At 36.9% G+C, this 21643-nt stretch overlaps 1 protein-coding gene across 1 annotated transcript in view; it reads right to left on the bottom strand.

Annotated features, from left to right (window-relative positions):
- Window positions 1-7737: 7737 nt before the first annotated feature.
- Window positions 7738-21643, bottom strand: part of LOC148955563 (uncharacterized) — a 40959-nt gene continuing 27053 nt past the window's right edge. The window contains exon 8 of the mRNA XM_089107628.1: window positions 7738-7861. Within this exon, the coding sequence (XP_088963754.1) occupies window positions 7738-7861 (124 nt within the window). The remainder of the gene's footprint in view (window positions 7862-21643) is intronic.

Genomic DNA, 21643 nt, shown 5'->3' on the forward strand with positions numbered 1-21643 from the left:
GTTTTACGACAACTCTATCTATAAAAACCTTATATGTCCCCAGGGCAGAATTTACAACTTATGCCCTTGGGGCTCTTGGGGTTTGTCATCCTTAAATACATAATTTCCAAAACTTTCAACTACGTTGAACAAAATGGCTATCTCTAACCTTTGATTGAATGTTTTTGGGGAAATGGTGGGCGTGAGAGGGGGGTTAATTACTCTACTCACTTTCGACTGTTAAAAAGGGAAATTTCAGTTTCCAATCAAATGAGCTCTTTTTGAAATTTATATAACAACTTTCTATACAAACTTTATATGCCCCCAGGGCATAACTTACAACCCTTGTACTGAGGGCTCTGGGGGGTTATCCTCGTAAAACACCTTATTTCATTAACTTTCAACTACGTTGAACAAAATGGATATTTCAAAAAGTTGATTGGATGCATTTGGGAAAATGGTGGGCGTGAGAGGGGCGTTAGTCACTCTCTAATCACTTTCAACTATTAAAAAAGGCACTAGCCCTTTCAATTTCCAATTGAATGAGCCCTTTTTCAGTTTCTACGCTTTCAATAAAAACCTTATACGCCCCCAGGGCATAACTTACCACCCTTGACCTGAGGGCTGTTGGGGGGGGGGTTGTCATCCTTAAAGACCTAGTTTCCAAAACCTTCAACTACGTTTGAATAAAATGGCTAACTAAAATATTTATTGGATGTGTTTGGAGAAAAGATGGGCATGAGAAGGAGGCTAGTTGCCATCAAATCACTTTCAACTATTAAAAAGGGCACTAGCCCTTTGAATTTCCAATCGAATGAGCCTTTTTTAAAGTTTCTACGACAAAGATTTCAATAAAAACCTCATATACCCCCAGGAAATAACTTATAACCCTTGCCCTGAAGACTGTGAGGGGAGTGTCCTGCTCAAAGGTATAATTTCCTGAACTTTGAACTGCATGGAACAAAATGGCTATTTCAAAATCTTTATTGGATGTGTTTGGGAAAATGGTGGGCGTGAGAGGGTCGTTATTCACTCTCCAATCACTTTCGACTGTTAAAGAGGGCACTACCCTTTGAATTTCCAATCGAATGAGCCCCTTTTGAAGTTTCTACGACAACGACTTCTACAAAAACCTTATATGCCCCCAGGGCATAACTTAAAATCCTTGCCCTGAAGGTTGTGGGGGAGTGTCCTCCTCAAAAACATATTTTCTATCTGGAAATCAACTACGCTGAACAAAATGACAATCTCAAAAGTTTGATTGGATGTGTTTGGGAGAATGATGGGCCTGGGGGGGGGCTAGTTGCCCTTCAGTCACTTTCGACTATTAAAAAGGGTACTAGCCCTTCGAATTTCTAATCGAATGATACGAAGTGCCCTGCTCTAAAGGAAAAAAGTGATAAATAATACATTGTGCCAACATCGTTCTTATATGCCCCGAGGGCGTAATTTACAACCCTTGCCCTGAGGACTGTGGGGGTGTCCTCCACTTTACTTAGTCCCCATTTCTTGTCTCGTTCTCGAGTGTCCCCGTTCTTTACTTAGGGGGCGCGATCCCGCTGCCTATAATTTATGCAACAACTTTCTGCATAAACCTTGTATGCCCCCAGGAAAATACTTACAACCCTTGCAATGAGGCCTGTGATGGGTTTATCTTCTTAAAAGACGTAATTTCGAGAACTTTCAACAACGTTAAACAAAATGGATATCTCAAAATTTTAATTTGATGTGTTTGGGAAAATGGTGGGCGTGAGAGGGGCTTTAGTTGCTATCGAATCACTTTCAACTATTAAAAACGGAACTAGACCTTTTGATTTCCAATTGAATGAGCCCTTTTGAAGTTTCTACGACAACGCTTTCAACAAAAACTGTATATACCCAAAAGGCATAATTTACGCCCATTGCCCTGAGGGCTGTTGGAGGAGGGGTTGTCATCCTTAAAGACCTAATTTCCAAATCTTTCAACTACCTTGAACAAAATGGCTATCTCAAAATTTTTGACTGGATGTGTTTGGAGAAAAGGTGGGCGTTAGAGGGGGGTTAGTTGCCCTCCAATCACTTTCAACTATAAAAAAAGATACTAGCCCTTTGAATTTCAAATCGAATGAGCTCTTTTCCAAGTTTTTACGACAAAGATTTCAATAAAAACCTTATATGCCCCCAGGGCATAACTTATAATGCTTGCCATGAGGGTTGTGGGGGAGTGTCCTCCTCAAAAATTTGTTTTCTATCTGGAAATCAACTACGCTGAACAAAATGGCTATCTCATATTTTTTATTGGATGTGTTCAGGGGAATGTGGGGGGGGGGGGGGGGGCTAGTTGCCCTCCAATCACTTCCGACTATTAAAGAGGGCACTAGTCCTTTGAATTTCCAATCGAATGAGCTTTTTTGAAGTTTCTACGACAAAGTCTTCTTTAAAAACCTTATATGCCCCCAGGGCATAACTTAAAATCCTTGCCCTGGGGGCTGTGGGGGAGTGTCCTCCTCAAAAACAGATTTTCTATCTGGAAATCAACTACGCTGAACAAAATGGCTATCTCAAAATTTTGATTGGATGTGTTTGGGGAAATGATGGGCGTGGGGGGGGGCTAGTTGCCCTTCAATCACTTTCAACTAATAAAAAGGGCACTAGCTTTTTGTGTTTCCAATCGAATGAGCATTTTTTGAAGTTTCTACGACAACGCCTTCTATAAAAACCTTGTACGACTTCAGGGAATAACATAAAGCCTTTGCCTTGAGGATTATGGGGGAGTGCTCTCCTTAAAAAGATATTGTCTATCGAGAAAATAAATACGATGAACAAAATGGCTATCTCAAAATTTTGACTGGATGTGTGTATAGGAATGATGGGCGTGGGGGGGGCTAGTTGCCCTCCAATCACTTTTGACTATTAAAAAGGGTACTAGCCCTTTGAATTTCCAATCGAATGAGCCTCTTTTGAAGTTTTTACGACAACTCCTTCGATACGAAGTGCCCGGGTATGGAGAAAAAAAAAACAAATTGTGCCCACATCGTTCTTTACTTAGGCAGCGCTAGCGCGCTGCCTAGATTTCTGGGTAAGATGGCTAGAAAGTTACGACAGAAGCAAACCATTTGGATTCTACCCATGGGGGACATATATCATCTCAGGTTTCTAGATGAAACTTTACCCATTTTTGCAGTCTAGTTTTATAGTGTCTACGGTTATATCAGCTCGCTTAATTAACAGTTTTTTTAGGATGCCTAAGTATAATCTTAACCGTATATTAGTTATTTAATGACGAATATCGTTCTTGAAGCATTGTAATAAGAAATCAAACGTGAATTTAGGCAGCAGAGTTAGATGACAATGGCAGTCCCGCTCATACTTAAGGTGTGTCTGTTTCAAACAATGTGTAGGAAAAACTTGTAAGGAGCAGCTCTTGCCAACAGAAATCATAGCTCTTAATAAAAATACTCTGATAACGTTAAAAGGACCGTGAATAAGTTCTCGCTGTTCCTTAAAAGATGGAAATAGCTGTAGTTGGTTCATGGTTCCAAATGCTGACACAACTGCAGGCAAGTCATATATATAACCCTGAATTTTAGTGTATATTTGTTCAATATGGTGTTAAAAAGTTATTTTTTCTTCTTCATCTGTCTAATTTTACATCAAATAAAGTGTGCTTGCGGGGAATTCTATTGCCCTATTCATTCAAAACGTATTTCAAGCCAAAAACGAATCTTGCTAATACTTGCATTGCCACTGCTCTGTTGTGGGGGTCTAGTATTTAAAATCTAGGGGGGGTGCAATTTTCTTAATAAAAATGCTTCTCAAAATTTCGGGGAGAAAAGGAGTGGAAAATTCTCCCTGCCCTCTTCCCCATATCGACTGCCCTGTGCTTACCAGACGCTAATAGAACATAGGAAAATTTTACCAATAGATAAGTTTGGAGTTTCAGTACTTTCAAAGCGTTGGGAATAATCCAGAAGCAAGTACATTGGATCCTTGCAAATTCTGCATTAATAAGAAATGAGCATTAATCCTTTTACATACATTGAAAAGCCTAATTTTCATACCAATTCTAAATATACAAAACAATTAATTTTATACATGGTCATAAATACAGCCACTGCTCTGCTGTCGGGGATATGTTGTGTTGTTTTTAATGAAAATCGATCTGAGTTTATTTTTAAGAACTATGGGCTATTATATTTCTTATATGGGACGTGATCGTCTCTTACTATGTTGTAAGCTACAGCTGCAACCCGGATTTGGTACAAAAACGTAATTTTCCGTAAAAAATGATTCTGTTTTGAAAACTGTTTTTATTTTATTTACAAAGGCACTAGATGTAGCAATTTCCTTTCACATGAGCCATTAAACTGCTCTCTATGATATTCCAGTACCCCTCGATCGGCAACGGAAAAAATGTGCCGTTGATGCCGAATATCATGCTTGGACCCACTTTTCTTGTTTTTCATGCACATGAATTTTCCTTGTTATACAAACCAACGGGAAGTTGGTTTCCTGTATAAGGGTATTGGACACGGCTGTTCTAATAGTGTACTTTATTTTTTGATCTGACTTTAGTTTTAGCAGTTATGGGTTATTGAGTTTCTTAGGATGGGACGTGACCGTCTATTACTAGGATGCTAGCTACCGCTGCAACCCGGATGGCTTCTCATCAGTGTGGATCCTCACATGTTTACTGATATGAGTAGTTTGAGAAAAGCTCTTATTACATGTTTTGCACTTGTGTGGCTTTTCACCGGTGTGGGGTCTCATATGTATGACAAGATTACACTTGACATTAAAACTCCGGTTGCATATGTCACAATCAAATAGCTTTTCTCCGGTGTGGGTTCTCAAGTGATGGACAAGAACATTCTTAGGATTAAAACTTTCCGTTTTGAATGAGAACGTGTTGAATGAGATGAAAAGCTCTTATTACATGTATTGCACTTGCATGGCTTTTCACCGGTGTAGGTTCTCATGTGTATGGCAAGAGTATCCTTAAGATATTGCCTATAGGTCTTTTTTCCTCATTTCGAAAAGATGTTTCATTCTTATGATTTGCTGCGCCCTCTTCTTTTTTGTGTGGTAGTTTTTTCAGCTGGTTAATCACCTTTTTCGTGGCTGAATTTTCATCAAAAGTGTCTACTGGCGAGATATTTGTATTCGATAGCTCAATTTCAGTAGAGTCCGTTAGAAACCGATTGGACCGATTGGTTCCATTCGCAAAAATGATCGCATGATCAAAGGTTTGCTCATTCATTGAATTTATCTTTGAGGATTCAAACTTGTGAGTTTAATCACTTATCGAGTTGCTTTTATCAAACAAAAAAAACTAATTAAAAATTTTCAGGTGTTTTCTAGTTTGAATCTAGAAAACAATCTGTGTCTGGATGGATGTTTGCTTGTCCCAGTGTCTGTCTTTTGTCTCTTTGTATGTTTGAATATGTGTGTTTGTATGTGTTTTTGTCTCTCTAACTCTCTTTGACTGTGTGTCTGGGTTGGTGTTTGCTTGTCTCAGTGTCTGTCTTCTTTGTACGTGGTTTTGTCTCTCTCAATCATTCTGCTTGTGTGTCTGGGCGGGTGCTTGATTGTCCCCGTGTCTGTCTTTGGCCTGTTTGTGCGTGTGCATATGTGTGTTTGTATGTGTTTCTCTCTCTCTCTCTCTCTCTCTCTCTCTCTCTCTCTCTCTCTCTCTCTCTCTCTCTCTCCCTCTCTCTCTCAGTATGTATATGTGTCTAAGTGGTTGTTTGGGTGTCACTCCCACTATGCATATGTGTCTGAACAAGTCTTGGCATGTTTCCGTGTCTGTCTTTGCGTGTTTGTCTGTCTAAATCTGTGTGTTTGTAGGTGTTTTTGTCACTCTCTATCAGTATATCTGTGTGTCTGAGCGGGTATTTGCTTCTCCCAGTGCCTGTCTTTGTCAGTTTGTATGTCTGAATATATGTATTTGTATGTGTTTTTATCTCTCTTAGTCTCTAAGCTTCTGTTTCTGGGTGGATTCTTGTCTGTCTCAGTGCCGGTTTTTGTCAGTTTGTATGTCAGATTCTGTGTAGTTGCACGCGATTTTGTCTTTCTCACTCTCAGTGCCTGTTCTTCTGGATGGATATTTGCTTGTCCCAGTGTCTGTCTTTTTATGTGTGTTTGTCTGAATCTGTGTGAATGTATGTGTTTTTGTCTCCCCCACTCTCTGTTCCTGTGTGTCTGGGCGGGTGTTTGCATGTCCCAGTGTCTGTCATTGTCTGTTTTTACGTCTGAATCTGTGTGTTTGTATGTATTTTTGTATATCTCACTCTCCCTCACTATTTATCTCACTATTGCCTGTGTGTCTGGGCGGGTGTTTCCTTGTCCAAGTGTCGGTCTTTGTCTGTTTGTATGTCTAAATCTGTGTGTCTTTCTATGTGTTTTTGTCTCTCTCAATTTCTGGGCCTGTGTGTCTTGGACAGATGTTTGCTTGTCGCAGTGTCTGTCTTTGTCTGAATCTGTGTGTTTGTATGCGTTTTTTGTCTCTTTTACGCTTCACCTGTGTGTCTGGGTGGGTGTTTGCTTATCTTAGTGTTTGTCTTTTGTATGTTTGAATCAGGGTGTATGTAGACCTATGTGTTTTTGTCTGTCTCACTCTCTGTACCTGTGTGTCTGGGTGGGTGTTTGCTTGTCCCAGTGTCTGTCATTCTCCGTTTGTATGTCTGAATTTGAGCGTTTTTATGTGTACTTGTCTCTCTCACTCTCTATGCTTGTGTGTCTGGGTGGGTGTTTGCTTGTCCCAGTGTTTTTCTTTGTATGTTTGTATGTCTGAATCTGCGTGTATGTATGGCTTTTTGTCTTTCTTAATCTGTACCATTGTTGCTGATCCTCAAAAAACGATTATATGCCGTGATATATTTTCCTTTGATCCCAGTTCTCCAACAGGTTTCGCTGCTTATTTTCCAATAAACATAATTCTCATACCATATATCGCGCCTTCAACAAGGGAATCAGGTTATCTTCAAAACCTGGCACGTGGTACCCTGGCTGGTGCTCCTTTGGATCTAAGGGCAGGTAGCGGCTTATTAATTTTGAAACCCAAGGCTTTGGATAACAATTTTTTTTAATATTTAACCGTAAAGATGGCTATCCCTCCAATGTCAATCATGCCTGGATTGACAGGTATCCAAGAATACTTTTGAAGTTTCAGCGATAGCAAAGATGTTTAATTTGTAGGACTTTTATATTTTTGCTTTTTGGTAGAAGAGCATAGAGAAAATTTCTTCTATGTATGCTACTGAGTTCTGTTCCCCTACTGTGACGGTTTTTGCAAGCAATAATCGCTTTACTACCCTGTAAACGTGGAGGCACTGTAATTTCGCATTAGTTGACTGATTTTTTCTATACACCAAAGCTATCAAGCTACTGCTCTAACCTTACATCCAAAGAGGCACTGTAAAGACTACAGATAGTGTTAGTTGCTCGATATTCTTCTTGGATAAAAGATGATTACCTTCTAATCCTAGCATAAAACTTAAAGGAAAAGAAAAATTTATGGATGCACAGGGTAGTAGAGGGATTAGCAAGCAATGATCCCTCTACTACACTGTAAATGTGAAGGCACTGTTATTTTGCATTAGATGACTGATTTTCCAATGCACCAGAGCTGTCAAGCTACTGTTCTAACTTTATATCCAAAGAGGCACCGGCACTGAATCCGATTGCAAAGACTACAGGTAGTGTTACTTGTTTTTAAGAGATATTTTGTGCAAGCTTTGTTTAATTCCTTTCCGTTTAGAATAAATAATGGAAAGAAAATTAAAAATGTAAAATCTTTACCGCGATTCGTTCAATCATATCTTCTCCTTTATCCATGCTAGATTTAATTTCATCTTTTTTGCTTGTAATTGACGCAATTACAATGGTTCCTTGCATAAACATTCTAGAAAAGAAGACTTTTGTAAGATTAATCCGCCAAAAATAAATCAGTAAAAAGAAAGAGATCTATACAAAAAAGCGTTTCGTGTCTTCGATTAGTCAACAATTTTATATACACCAAACCCAGAATTTTACAACCATAGGCTCACAAACAAATTTCAGTGTTGTGGGGCACAAAGCTTATTATTTTACTTCCAAAATTGAAATTAATACAAGAAAATGTTAATGCTAACCTAGATATGAGATGTGAGATTATCTGAGATCTGATTAATGCCTGAACCATACTAAGAAGACACTTGTAGATAAAATCAAAATTACGTACGATTACAGCGCCAATAACAAATCTTATGCGTAATTTAGTGAATTAAGAAATGTTCAACATTTAAGTAATAACTCTGATAATTGAAAGATGAGAGTGAAGACTTAAAACATCTTCTGTTTTTTTTTATTAAAAAGGATAGAAGCATAGAACAAAAGTGTTCCCGTCTGTCGATAGATTTAGAATAATATGAGATTAGTAAACACCACTTGGAAGAGATTAGCCTCAATATAGGCTTTTCAAACCAGTTTCTTGTCAGTTCAATTTTTAACAGGATATTTAAATAATTACTTAGAGCACACTGCTTTTCCGTTTACGAAAAATTAAGTGAGTAAAAACGGGTTTAATTTAAATAAGGAAGTGACAAAGAATAAAACACAAACAACGCATTAATTAATCAAAAAATCTGAATATTCAACTTCACATCCAGGAGCCTTTATCAACGGACAAAAAAAAAGAGAGAAAAAAGAATTAGTTGAATCATTCAAAGAAAAAGACCGAAAAACAACAAAACGAGAGAAAAAAACAACGACAAAACAAATAAATTATACTCACATCTTAAAAAACTTCTACAATACTAGGATATCTTAAAATGATTTTACCAATCTGACTTTATAGAAGAGTAATATTTGCTCTACAAGATATTAATTAAAAAAACTTTTTCCGCAAAATAATTTTTTCAAAGAAAAATAAAGAAAAGTAAATTAACATGAGTAGGGCTTAAAACCCCCTCTGCCTTCCCAAGGCCAGAACATAATTTGCACTTTACTGAAAAAATATCAATGTTTTTACTTTTATAACTTTAATAAATCAAGTAATATCAATATTTTGATTACTAAATATCAGTATATGTATATTAAACTGGCAATGCACATTCATTTGTATTTTTTTCAGTAAAGTGCAAATTATGTTCTGGTCTTGGGAAGGCATAGGGGTTTTGAGCCCAACTCATGTTAATTTCTGCTTGTTTGGAGCTTGACTTGGTTATTTATTGTAATTTCTGTTCGTTTTGGGTTTCATTTATTTATCGATGCTGATTTGTGGTAGTTTCACGTTTGGTAGATTATTTGATTTTATTTTTGCTCATTTTTGGTTTAATGGAGTTCTTTACTTTTCTTTGAAAATTTTTTTGGTGGAAAAAGTTTTCTGTTCGTTTTGTATTGACATAGTCTTTTAAGGGAAAAAGAAAATAATACTTTAAATCTTTTCGTTATTTTAAGACTTCATAGTTTGGCCAGCTTTTTGTATGCTGAAGAAAAATTTTCAGCAATTTTTAACAACATACACTCTTTTAAAAATCTGGAAAAAATAGAAGTGTTTAATTTAGTTTCATACCTCCTCTAGTTGACCTGAAAAAAAAAATTGATACCATTCATAAAAAGATCTGATTACTTTCTTCGATAGCTTGGATACAATTACGCTATTTTGATTTGGAAACATAATGGACAAATGGGAGGGTGGGCGTGGGAGGGGGACGAGTTGACCTCCAATCACTTTCGACTATAAGAAAAGGGCATTATTCCTTTCTATTTTCAATTGAATGAGCCCTTTTCGAAGTTCCTACGACAACTCCTTCGATACAAAGTGCCCTGGTCTAAACAAAAGAAACAAAATAATAATGCATTGCACCCACATCGATCTTTACTATAAAAATGTTAAGGCTTCAAATCACTTTTGACAATTAAAAAGGGAACTAGCCCTTTCAATTTCCATTCGAAGGAGCCCTTTTTGAGTTTCTACGACAACGCTTTCTCCTTATACGCCCCCAGGGCCTAAATTACAACCCATGCCCAGAGAGCTGTGAGGGGGTTGTCTTCCTGAAAGACCTAATTTCCAGAACTTTCAACTACGTTAAACAAAACGGCTAACTCAAAATTTTGATTGGATGTGTTTGGGGAAATGGTGGGCGTTAGAGGGGCTTTAGTTACTCTCCAATCACTTTTAACTATTAAGAATGGCACTAGCTCTTTTAATTTCCAATCAAATGAGCCCTTTTGAAGTTTCTACGACCATTCTTTCAATAAAAACCTTATAAACCCCCAGGGCATAACTTAAAACCCTTGCCCTGAGGGCTGGGGGGGGGGGTTGTCATCCTCAAAGACCTAATTTCTTGAACTTTCAACTACGTTGAACAAAATTGCTATCTCAAAACTTTGATTGGATGTGTTTGGGAAAATGGTGGGCGTGAGAGGGGGGTTAGTTGCCCTCTAATCACTTTCGACTATCAAAAAGTGCACTAGTCCTTTCAATTTCCAATAAAATGAGCCCTTTTTGAAGTTTTTGCGACAACACCATCTATAAAAACCTTATACGCCCCAGGGCATAACTTACAACCCTTGACCTGAGGGTTGTGAGGGGGCTGTCATCCTCAAAGACATAATTTCCGGACCTTTCAACTACGTTGAACAAAATGGTCATCTCAAAATTTTGATTGGATGTGTTTGGGGAAATGGTGGGCATGAGACGGGGGTTACTTGCCCTTCAATCACTTTCGACAATTAAAAAGGGCACAAGTCGTTTCAATTTCCAATCGAATGATTCCTTTTTGAAGTTTCTACGACAACGATTACTATAAAAAAAACCTTATATGCCCCAAGTGCATAACTTATAACCCTTGCCCTGAGGGATGTGGGGGGAGTGTCATCCTGAAAGACAAGATTTCCGGACTTTTTACCTACGTCGAACACAATGGGTATCTCAAAATTTTGATTGGATGCGTTTGGGGTAATGGTGTGTGTGAAAGGGCTGTTAATTATCCTCCAATCACTTTCGACTATTAAAAAGTGCACAAGTCCTTCTAATTTCCAATCGAATGAGCCTTTTTGGAACTTTCTACAACATAACTATCTAAAAAAAACTTATATGCCCCCAGGGCATAGCTTACAACCCTTGCCTCAAGGGCTCTGAGAGGGTTATCATCATCAAAGACCTAATTTCTAAGACTTTCAACTACGTTGAACAAATTGGCTATCTCAAAATTTTTATTGGATGTGTTTGGAAAAATGGTTGGCGTGAGAGGGGGGTTAGTTGCCCTCAAATCACTTTCGAATATTGAAAAGAGCACTAGCCCTTTGAATTTCCAATCAAATGAGCCCTTTTTCAAGTTTCTACGAAAAAGATTTCAATGAAAACCTTATATGGCTCCAGGGCATAACATATAACCCTTGCCCTGAAGACTGTGAGGGGGATTGTCCTGCTCAAAGGTATAATTTCCAGAACTTTCAACTACATTGACCAAACTGGCTAGCTCAAAATTTGGATTGGATGTGTCTTGGGAAATGGTGGGCGTGGAAGGGTTGTTAGTTGCCTTCCAATCACTTTTGACTATTAAAAGGCCACTAGCCATTTCAATTTTCAATTGAATGAGCCCTTTTTGAAGCTTCTACAACAATGCTTTCTATTAAAAAAATCTTATACGCCCCCAGGGCATAACTTACAACCCTTGCCCTGAGGGCTGTGGGGGGGGTTGTCATCCTCAAAGACCTAATTTCCAGAACTTTCAACTACATTCAACAAAACGGCTATCTTATAGTTTTGATTGAATGTGTTATGGGAAAAGGTGGGCGTGAGAGGGGTGTTAGTTGTCCTCCAAACACTTTGGACGATTAAAAAGGCTACTAGCCCTTTGAATTTCCAATTGAATGAGATTTTTTTGAAGTTTCTACGACAACACTTTCTATAAAAACTTTATGTGCCACCAGGGCAAAACTTACAACCCTTGCCCTAAGGGTTGTGGGGGAGTGTCCTCCTCAAGAACATAATTTCTATTTGGAAATTAACTACGCTGAACAAAATGGCTATCTCAAAATTTTGATTGGATATGTTTCTGGAAATGGTGGACGTGGAAGGGGTGTTAGTTGCCTTCCAATCACTTTCGACTATTAAAAAGGGCACAAGCCACTCAAAAGTTTCTACGACAAATTCTTCGATACGAAGTGTCCTGATCTACAGGGAAAAAATAATAAATAATACATTGTGCCAACATTGTTCATATATATCCTCAGGGCCTAACCCTGTTCTTAAAACCCTAACCCTGAGGTTTTTGAGGGAGTGTCCTCCTCTAAAACATATTTTCTATCTGGAAATCAACTACGCTAAACAAATTGGATACCTAACAATTTCGTTTGAATGTGTTTCGGGGAAATTGTGGGCGTGGAAGGGGTGTTAGTTGCCTTCTAATCACTTTCGACTATTAAAAAGGGCACTACGAACTCCAATTTCCAATCGAATGAGCCCTTTTCGAAGCTTCTACGACAACTTCTTCGATACGAACTGCCCTGGTATGGAAAAAAATAATAATAATCATACATTGTGCCAACATCGTTCTTTACTTTACTTTACAATTGCGCTGCCAATGATTTTCTGTTGTCGTCTACAGTTTTGTGGAAGTTTATTAAAATATCCCATTTGCCAATCTGAATCTAAAGAGGAGTAATATCTGCTCTACTAGATTTTCAGTTGCCGTTTCTGTGTTACAGTCTCGCAGTATTATGGAAGTTTATTAATATATCCCTTGCCAATTTGAATCTAAAGAGGAGTAATATATGCTCTACTAGATTTTCAGTTGTCGTTTCTGTGTTACGGTCTTGCGGTATTGTGGAAGTTTATTAAGATATCGCTTGCCAATTTGAATCTAAAAAGCAGTAATATCTGCTCTACTAGATTTTCAGTTGCCATTTCTGTGTTACAGTCTTGCAGTATTGTGGAAGTTTATTAAGATATCGCTTGCCAATTTGAATCTAAAGAGGAGTAATATCTGCTCTACTAGATTTTCAGTTGCCGTTTCTGTGTTACAGTCTTGCAGCATTGTGGAAGTTTATCAAGATATCCCTTGCCAATTTGAATCTAAAGAGGATTAATATCTGCTCTACTATATTTTCAGTTGCCGTTTCTGTGTTACAGTCTTGCAGTATTGTGGAAGTTTATTAAGATATCGCTTGCCAATTTGAATCTAAATAGGAGTAATATCTGCTCTACTAGATTTTCAGTTGCCGTTTTTGTGTTACAGTCTTGCAGTATTGTGGAAGTTTATTAAAATATCGCTTGCCAATTTGAATCTAAAGAGGAGTAATATCTGCTCTACTAGATTTTCAGTTGCCATTTCTGTGTTACAGTCTTGCAGTATTGTGGAAGTTTATTAAGATATCCCTTGCCAATTTGAATCTAAAGAGGATTAATATCTTGCTCTAATAGATTTTCAGTTGCCGTTTCTGTGTTAGAGTCTTGCAGTATTGTGGAAATTTATTAAAATATCGCTTGCCAATTTGAATCTAAAGAGGAGTAATATCTGCTCTACTAGATTTTCAGTTGCCGTTTCTGTGTTACAGTCTTGCAGTATTGTGGAAGTTTATTAAGATATCCCTTGCCAATTTGAATGTAAAGAGGATTAATATCTTGCTCTACTAGATTTTCAGTTGCCGTTTCTGTGTTACAGTCTTGCAGTGTTGTGGAAGTTTATTAACATATCTCTTGCCAATTTGAATCTAAAGAGGAGTAATATCTGCTCTACTAGATTTTCAGTTGCCATTTCTGTGTTACACTCTTGCAGTATTGTGGAAGTTTATTAAGATATCCCTTGCCAATTTGAATCTAAAGAGGAGTAATATCTGCTCTACTAGATTTTCAGTTGCCATTTCTGTGTTACAGTCTTGCAGTTTTGTGGAAGTTTATTCAGATATCGATTGCCAATTTGAATCTAAAGAGGAGTAATATCTGCTCTACTAGATTTTCAGTCGCCGTTTATGTGTTACACTCTTGCAGTATTGTGGAAGTTTATTAAGATATCCCTTGCCAATTTGAATGTAAAGAGGATTAATATCTGCTCTATTAGATTTTCAGTTGCCATTTCTGTGTTACAGTCTTGCAGTATTGTGGAAGTTTATTAAGATATCGCTTGCCAATTTGAATCTAAAGAGGAGTAATATCTGCTCTACTAGATTTTCAGTTGCCATTTCTGTGTTACAGTCTTGCAGTATTGTGGAAGTTTATTAAGATATCCCTTGCCAATTTGAATGTAAAGAGGATTAATATCTTGCTCTACTAGATTTTCAGTTGCCGTTTCTGTGTTAGAGTCTTGCAGTATTGTGGAAATTTATTAAGATATCGCTTGCCAATTTGAATCTAAAGAGGAGTAATATCTGCTCTACTAGATTTTCAGTTGCCGTTTCTGTGTTACAGTCTTGCAGTATTGTGGAAGTTTATTAAGATATCCCTTGCCAATTTGAATCTAAAGAGGAGTAATATCTGCTCTACTAGATTTTCAGTTGCCATTTCTGTGTTACAGTATTGCAGTATTGTGGAAGTTTATTAAGATATCCCTTGCCAATTTGAATCTAAAGAGGAGTAATATCTGCTCTACTAGATTTTCAGTTGCCATTTATGTGTTACAGTCTTGCAGTATTGTGGAAGTTTATTAACATATCGCTTGCCAATTTGAATCTAAAGAGGAGTAATATCTGCTCTACTAGATTTTCAGTTGCCGTTTTTGTGTTACAGTCTTGCAGTATTGTGGAAGTTTATTAAAATATCGCTTGCCAATTTGAATCTAAAGAGGAGTAATATCTGCTCTACTAGATTTTCAGTTGCCATTTCTGTGTTACAGTCTTGCAGTATTGTGGAAGTTTATTAAGATATCCCTTGCCAATTTGAATCTAAAGAGGATTAATATCTTGCTCTACTAGATTTTCAGTTGCCGTTTATGTGTTAGAGTCTTGCAGTATTGTGGAAGTTTATTAAGATATCGCTTGCCAATTTGAATCTAAAGAGGAGTAATATCTGCTCTACTAGATTTTCAGTTGCCATTTCTGTGTTACAGTCTTGCAGTATTGTGGAAGTTTATTAATATATCCCTTGCCAATTTGAATCTAAAGAGGATTAATATCTTGCTCTACTAGATTTTCAGTTGCCATTTCTGTGTTACAGTCTTGCAGTATTGTGGAAGTTTATTAAAATATCTCTTGCCAATTTGAATCTAAAGAGGAGTAATATCTGCTCTACTAGATTTTCAGTTGCCATTTCTGTGTTACACTCTTGCAGTATTGTGGAAGTTTATTAAGATATCCCTTGCCAATTTGAATCTAAAGAGGAGTAATATCTGCTCTACTAGATTTTCAGTTGCCATTTCTGTGTTACAGTCTTGCAGTATTGTGGAAGTTTATTAAGATATCGCTTGCCAATTTGAATCTAAAGAGGAGTAATATCTGCTCTACTAGATTTTCAGTTGCCATTTCTGTGTTACAGTCTTGCAGTCTTGTGGAAGTTTATTAAGATATCCCCTGCCAATTTGAATCTAAAGAGGAGTAATATCTGCTCTATTAGATTTTCAGTTGCCATTTCTGTGTCACAGTCTCGCAGTATTGTGGAAGTTTATTAAGATATCGCTTGCCAATTTGAATCTAAAGAGGAGTAATATCTGCTCTACTAGATTTTCAGTTGCCATTTCTGTGTTACAGTCTTGCAGTATTGTGGAAGTTTATTAAGATATCCCTTGCCAATTTGAATGTAAAGAGGATTAATATCTTGCTCTACTAGATTTTCAGTTGCCGTTTCTGTGTTAGAGTCTTGCAGTATTGTGGAAATTTATTAAGATATCGCTTGCCAATTTGAATCTAAAGAGGAGTAATATCTGCTCTACTAGATTTTCAGTTGCCGTTTCTGTGTTACAGTCTTGCAGCATTGTGGAAGTTTATTAAGATATCCCTTGCCAATTTGAATCTAAAGAGGAGTAATATCTGCTCTACTAGATTTTCAGTTGCCGTTTCTGTGTTACAGTCTTGCAGTATTGTGGAAGTTTATTAAGATATCGCCTGCCAATTTGAATCTAAAGAGGAGTAATATCTGCTCTACTAGATTTTCAGTTGCCATTTATGTGTTACAGTCTTGCAGTATTGTGGAAGTTTATTAACATATCGCTTGCCAATTTGAATCTAAAGAGGAGTAATATCTGCTCTACTAGATTTTCAGTTGCCATTTCTGTGTTACAGTCTTGCAGTATTGTGGAAGTTTATTAAGATATCCCTTGCCAATTTGAATCTAAAGAGGAGTAATATCTGCTCTACTAGATTTTCAGTTGCCATTTCTGTGTTACAGTCTCGCAGTATTGTGGAAGTTTATTAAGATATCGCTTGCCAATTTGAATCTAAAGAGGAGTAATATCTGCTCTACTAGATTTTCAGTTGCCATTTCTGTGTTACAGTCTTGCAGTATTGTGGAAGTTTATTAAGCTATCCCTTGCCAATTTGAATGTAAAGAGGATTAATATATTGCTCTACTAGATTTTCAGTTGCAGTTTCTGTGTTAGAGTCTTGCAGTATTGTGGAAATTTATTAATATATCCCTTGCCAATTTGAATCTAAAGAGGAGTAATATCTGCTCTTCTAGATTTTCAGTTGCCGTTTCTGTGTTACAGTCTCGCAGTATTGTGGAATTTTATTAAAATATCCCTTGCCAATTTGAATCTAAACAGGACTAATATCTGCTCTTCTAGATTTTCAGTTGCCATTTTTGTGTTAGAGTCTTGCAGTATTGTGGAATTTTATTAAAATATCGCTTGACAATTTGAATCTAAAGAGGAGTAATATCTGCTCTACTAGTTTTTCAGTTGCCATTTCTGTGTTACAGTCTTGCAGTATTGTGGAAGTTTATTAAGATATCCCTTGCCAATTTGAATCTAAAGAGGATTAATATCTGCTCTACTAGATTTTCAGTTGCCATTTCTGTGTTACAGTCTTGCAGTATTGTGGAAGTTTATTAAGATATCGCTTGCCAATTTGAATCTAAAGAGGAGTAATATCTGCTCTACTAGATTTTCAGTTGCCGTTTCTGTGTTATCTGAAGTCTTGCAGTATTGTGCAGGAAATTTATTAAGATATCGCTTGCCAATTTGAATCTAAAGAGGAGTAATATCTGCTCTACTAGATTTTCAGTTGCCGTTTTTGTGTTACAGTCTTGCAGCATTGTGGAAATTTATTAAAATATCGCTTGCCAATTTGAATCTAAAGAGGAGTAATATCTGCTCTACTAGATTTTCAGTTGCCGTTTCTGTGTTACAGTCTTGCAGTACTGTGGAAGTTTATTAAGATATCCCTTGCCAATTTGAATCTAAAGAGGAGTAATATCTGCTCTACTAGATTTTCAGTTGCCATTTCTGTGTTACAGTCTTGCAGTATTGTGGAAGTTTATTAACCTATCGCTTGCCAATTTGAATCTAAAGAGGAGTAATATCTGCTCTACTAGATTTTCAGTTGCCATGTCTGTGTTACAGTCTTGCAGTATTGTGGAAGTCTATTAAGATATCCCTTGCCAATTTGAATCTAAAGAGGAGTAATATCTGCTCTACTAGATTTTCAGTTGCCATTTCTGTGTTACAGTCTCGCAGTATTGTGGAAGTTTATTAAGATATCGCTTGCCAATTTGAATCTAAAGAGGAGTAATATCTGCTCTACTAGATTTTCAGTTGCCGTTTCTGTGTTAGAGTCTTGCAGTATTGTGGAAATTTATTAAGATATCGCTTGCCAATTTGAATCTAAAGAGGAGTAATATCTGCTCTACTAGATTTTCAGTTGCCGTTTCTGTGTTACAGTCTTGCAGTATTGTGGAAGTTTATTAAAATATCGCTTGCCAATTTGAATCTAAAGAGGAGTAATATCTGCTCTACTAGATTTTCAGTTGCCATTTCTGTGTTACAGTCTTGCAGTATTGTGAAAGTTTATTAACATATCGCTTGCCAATTTGAATCTAAAGAGGAGTAATATCTGCTCTACTAGATTTTCAGTTGCCATTTCTGTGTTACAGTCTTGCAGTATTGTGGAAGTTTATTAAGATATCCCTTGCCAATTTGAATCTAAAGAGGAGTAATATCTGCTCTACTAGATTTTCAGTTGCCATTTCTGTGTTACAGTCTCGCAGTATTGTGGAAGTTTATTAAGATATCGCTTGCCAATTTGAATCTAAAGAGGAGTAATATCTGCTCTACTAGATTTTCAGTTGCCGTTTCTGTGTTACAGTCTTGCACTATTTTGGAAGTTTATTAAGATATCCCTTGCCAATTTGAATCTAAAGAGGATTAATATCTTGCTATACTAGATTTTAAGTTGCCGTTTCTGTGTTAGAGTCTTGCAGTATTGTGGAAATTTATTAAGATATCGCTTGCCAATTTGAATCTAAAGAGGAGTAATATCTGCTCTACTAGATTTTCAGTTGCCGTTTCTGTGTTACAGTCTTGCAGTATTATGAAAGTTTATTAAGATATGGCTTGCCAATTTGAATCTAAAGAGGAGTAATATCTGCTCTACTAGATTTTCAGTTGCCGTTTCTGTGTTACAGTCTTGCAGTATTGTGGAAGTTTATTAAGATATCCCTTGCCAATTTGAATCTAAAGAGGAGTAATATCTGCTCTACTAGATTTTCAGTTGCCGTTTCTGTGTTACAGTCTTTAGTAAAGCGGGAGCTTATTAAGATATTCCTTGCCAATTTGAATCTAAAGAGGAGTAATATCTGCTCTACTATATTTTCAGTTGCCGTTTCTGTGTTAGAGTCTTGCAGCATTGTGGAAGTTTATTAAGATGTCCCTTGCCAATTTGAATCTAAATAGGAGTAATATCTGCTCTTCTAGATTTTCAGTTGCCGTTTCTGTGTTACAGTCTTGCAGCATTGTGGAAATTTATTAAGATATCCCTTGCCAATTCGAATCTAAAGAGGAGTAATATCTCCTCTACTAGATTTTCAGTTGCCGTTTCTGTGTTACAGTCTTGCAGTAAAGCGGGAGTTTATTAAGATATTCCTTGCCAATTTGAATCTAAAACGGGGTAATATATACTCTACTAGACATTTTCAGGTGTTGTTTTTATGTTACAGTTTTGCAGTATTGTGAAAATTTATCAAGATGTATTTTTTATTTATTTGTTTTGTCTTTGTTTTTTTTCTTTTGTTTTGTCGTTTTTTCGTCTTTTATTAATGTGTTGTTTGTTTTTTATTCTTTTTCCCTGGTTTTTCCAAATCAAAACCCCTTTTTCTCCCCTAATTTTTTGTTAACAGGATATTTTTATATATAGAACAAGTTTGCTGATAAAATCAGTGAAACTCATATTATTAAATCTTGATATTGTTTTTTTAAATTAACGAGTGTGATTATGGCATGGATTACGTAAAGGCTTTCAATTTGTGACTCAGGTCACTTTTTTTTTAGTAAAGATCACGCCCACTTAGATTTACTCATCAAATCGATTGGGAGAGAGATCTTAAAGCTGTTTTTTTTGCATTTGGACCAGTGATGTCAGGTTTCTAGTAATTACTCTATATTTACATTTATGCAAAATTAGGGACAGCAGGGACATTAGGCACGAACTGTGTTTTGAACCCAAACAATAGGGGCTCACGAACTCTTTGATATACAACTCGTGCCAAACTTCTCAATTTTTATTAGGATCCGACCAAACCTGAATTTTACATTTGTGTCCACCCGAACTTTCAAATAGCATTTTTGGTCAAAGCCGAATCCAAACTCAGTATTTTCAAGCTGAATGAAGCCACAACATCACGTTTCAGATAATTTTTAGGCCGAACATAAGTAAACCTTGCAATGTTTCCTCTTCTTCGTAACACCATGTGTTCCACAGTTCTGCCACACTTGTCAAAGTTCTGCCACGCTTGGCACAGTCCTCGAAACGCATGGCATACTTCCCAAAACTCAGCAGAGTTCCATCACGTTTGGCACACGCCACCTGATATATATTGTATCTGAGAGAGAGCGACCCTTCGGATCATGCATATTTTAAACTAAGTTATTTAAACTAATAGAAAGCTGTTGGTCTTTAGTAATAATCATGAGATTTTGAGAGTGTGCCAAACTTTGAGACCCTTGTAGTTAAGGGTAGCCAAGGACATTTTTTACCATTAAGTAAAGCAAAAATTAAAACCTAAAACTGGAGAAAAGTAGGGACATGCCTTATTTTGCATCCACAACCATCTCTTTTCCTGCTTAAATATAAGCAGGAGTTTGTCCTGCTTATATTTATGTGAAGTTGGCTAAGCAACACCCAAGTAAGTAGTACTCAAGACCCACTTCCTTTGGACAGGATATTTTATCTGAGAGAGAGCGACCCCTCGGATCATGCATATTTTAAACTAAGTTATTTAAACTAATAGAAAGCTGTTGGTCTTTAGTAATAATCATGAGATTTTGAGAGTGTGCCAAACTTTGAGACCCTTGTAGTTAAGGGTAGCCAAGGACATTTTTTACTATTAAGTAAAGCAAAAATTAAAACCTAAAACTGGAGAAAAGTAGGGACATGCCTTATTTTGCAACCACAACCATCTCTTTTCCTGCTTAAATATAAGCAGGAGTTTGTCCTGCTTATATTTATGTGAAGTTGGCTAAGCAACACCCAAGTAAGTAGTACTCAAGACTCACTCTCTTTGGACAGGATAGGTCCACCCCCTCGCCCTCCCTCCATCCATTAAAAAAGCATACTTAGTCAGTAATTCGTTCGTTGCCTTATGCACCACACAAAAAGAAAGAATAGTGTAATTAAAGAAAATAAAAAGAACCCCTTTTACCTGTGCATTTCTTACATAATCATAAATCTAAAATATCCTCAAAGAGCAGGGGCTCAGAGGAGTCAGCCCTCCTGATTAAGAGGATAATTTCTTTTCATTTTGAGTTCTAATGTCACTATTGAAAGATCTTAAGCCGAACAGGCCAGCCATGACAAAAAATTAACAAAGAGAGAAAAAAATCAATGAAAAAACGACAAACGAGACTGCGGTCAGTAGAGAAAAAGATGAAAACAACGCGGATATTTCGCTTGTATGTAAACTAGGCGTCCTCCTCAGCATAAGAGAAACAACAACAAAGAAAAAAAAACTAAACTCAAAACAAATAAAACCACCCCCACTAAAAATACAATTGTCGCAACTGATCCACGTAGGGAACATAAGCTAATAGATTTACTTCAATGAGAACATCACAGCAACTGCTTTGAAATTTTATGGGGGATTTCTCGGTGGAGGGGGATTTTTCCGCAGGAGAAATTCTTCGTGGGAAATTATCAGCGGGAGGAATTCTTCTGGGTAAATTTCCCACTAGAGAAACTTCACATTGTAGGGCGGGGAGGGATCTGGAACTAATTTTCAACACAGGGAGAAATTCCGGTATGAATGTAAAAACGATCAGAAAGGAAACAAAATTAAGTGTTTTTTCGAATGACAGTATACTAAGGAAAATTTTTCAGGCGGAATTGTCCGCAAGAAATATTTTTTTTGGGGGGGGGGGGAATCTGCAGCGAAGATGGAATTGCCCGGGGTAAGTTCCCAAGGGGAGCATTTTAAACAGTGTAAATTTCCATGGAGGAATTTTTTGTGAGTGGGGAAACTTCCAAGAAGGAAGAGGCGGGTGGCATTATTTGAAAAATTATCAGAAATTAAATAATAATACATTTTATTTTTCAGCTGAAAGTAAGGAGGAACAAT

Source organism: Artemia sp. Qi Xiang Cuo, chromosome 2, assembly GCF_049724085.1.
Source record: "Artemia sp. Qi Xiang Cuo chromosome 2, ASM4972408v1, whole genome shotgun sequence".
Taxonomy (NCBI): domain Eukaryota; kingdom Metazoa; phylum Arthropoda; class Branchiopoda; order Anostraca; family Artemiidae; genus Artemia; species Artemia sp. Qi Xiang Cuo.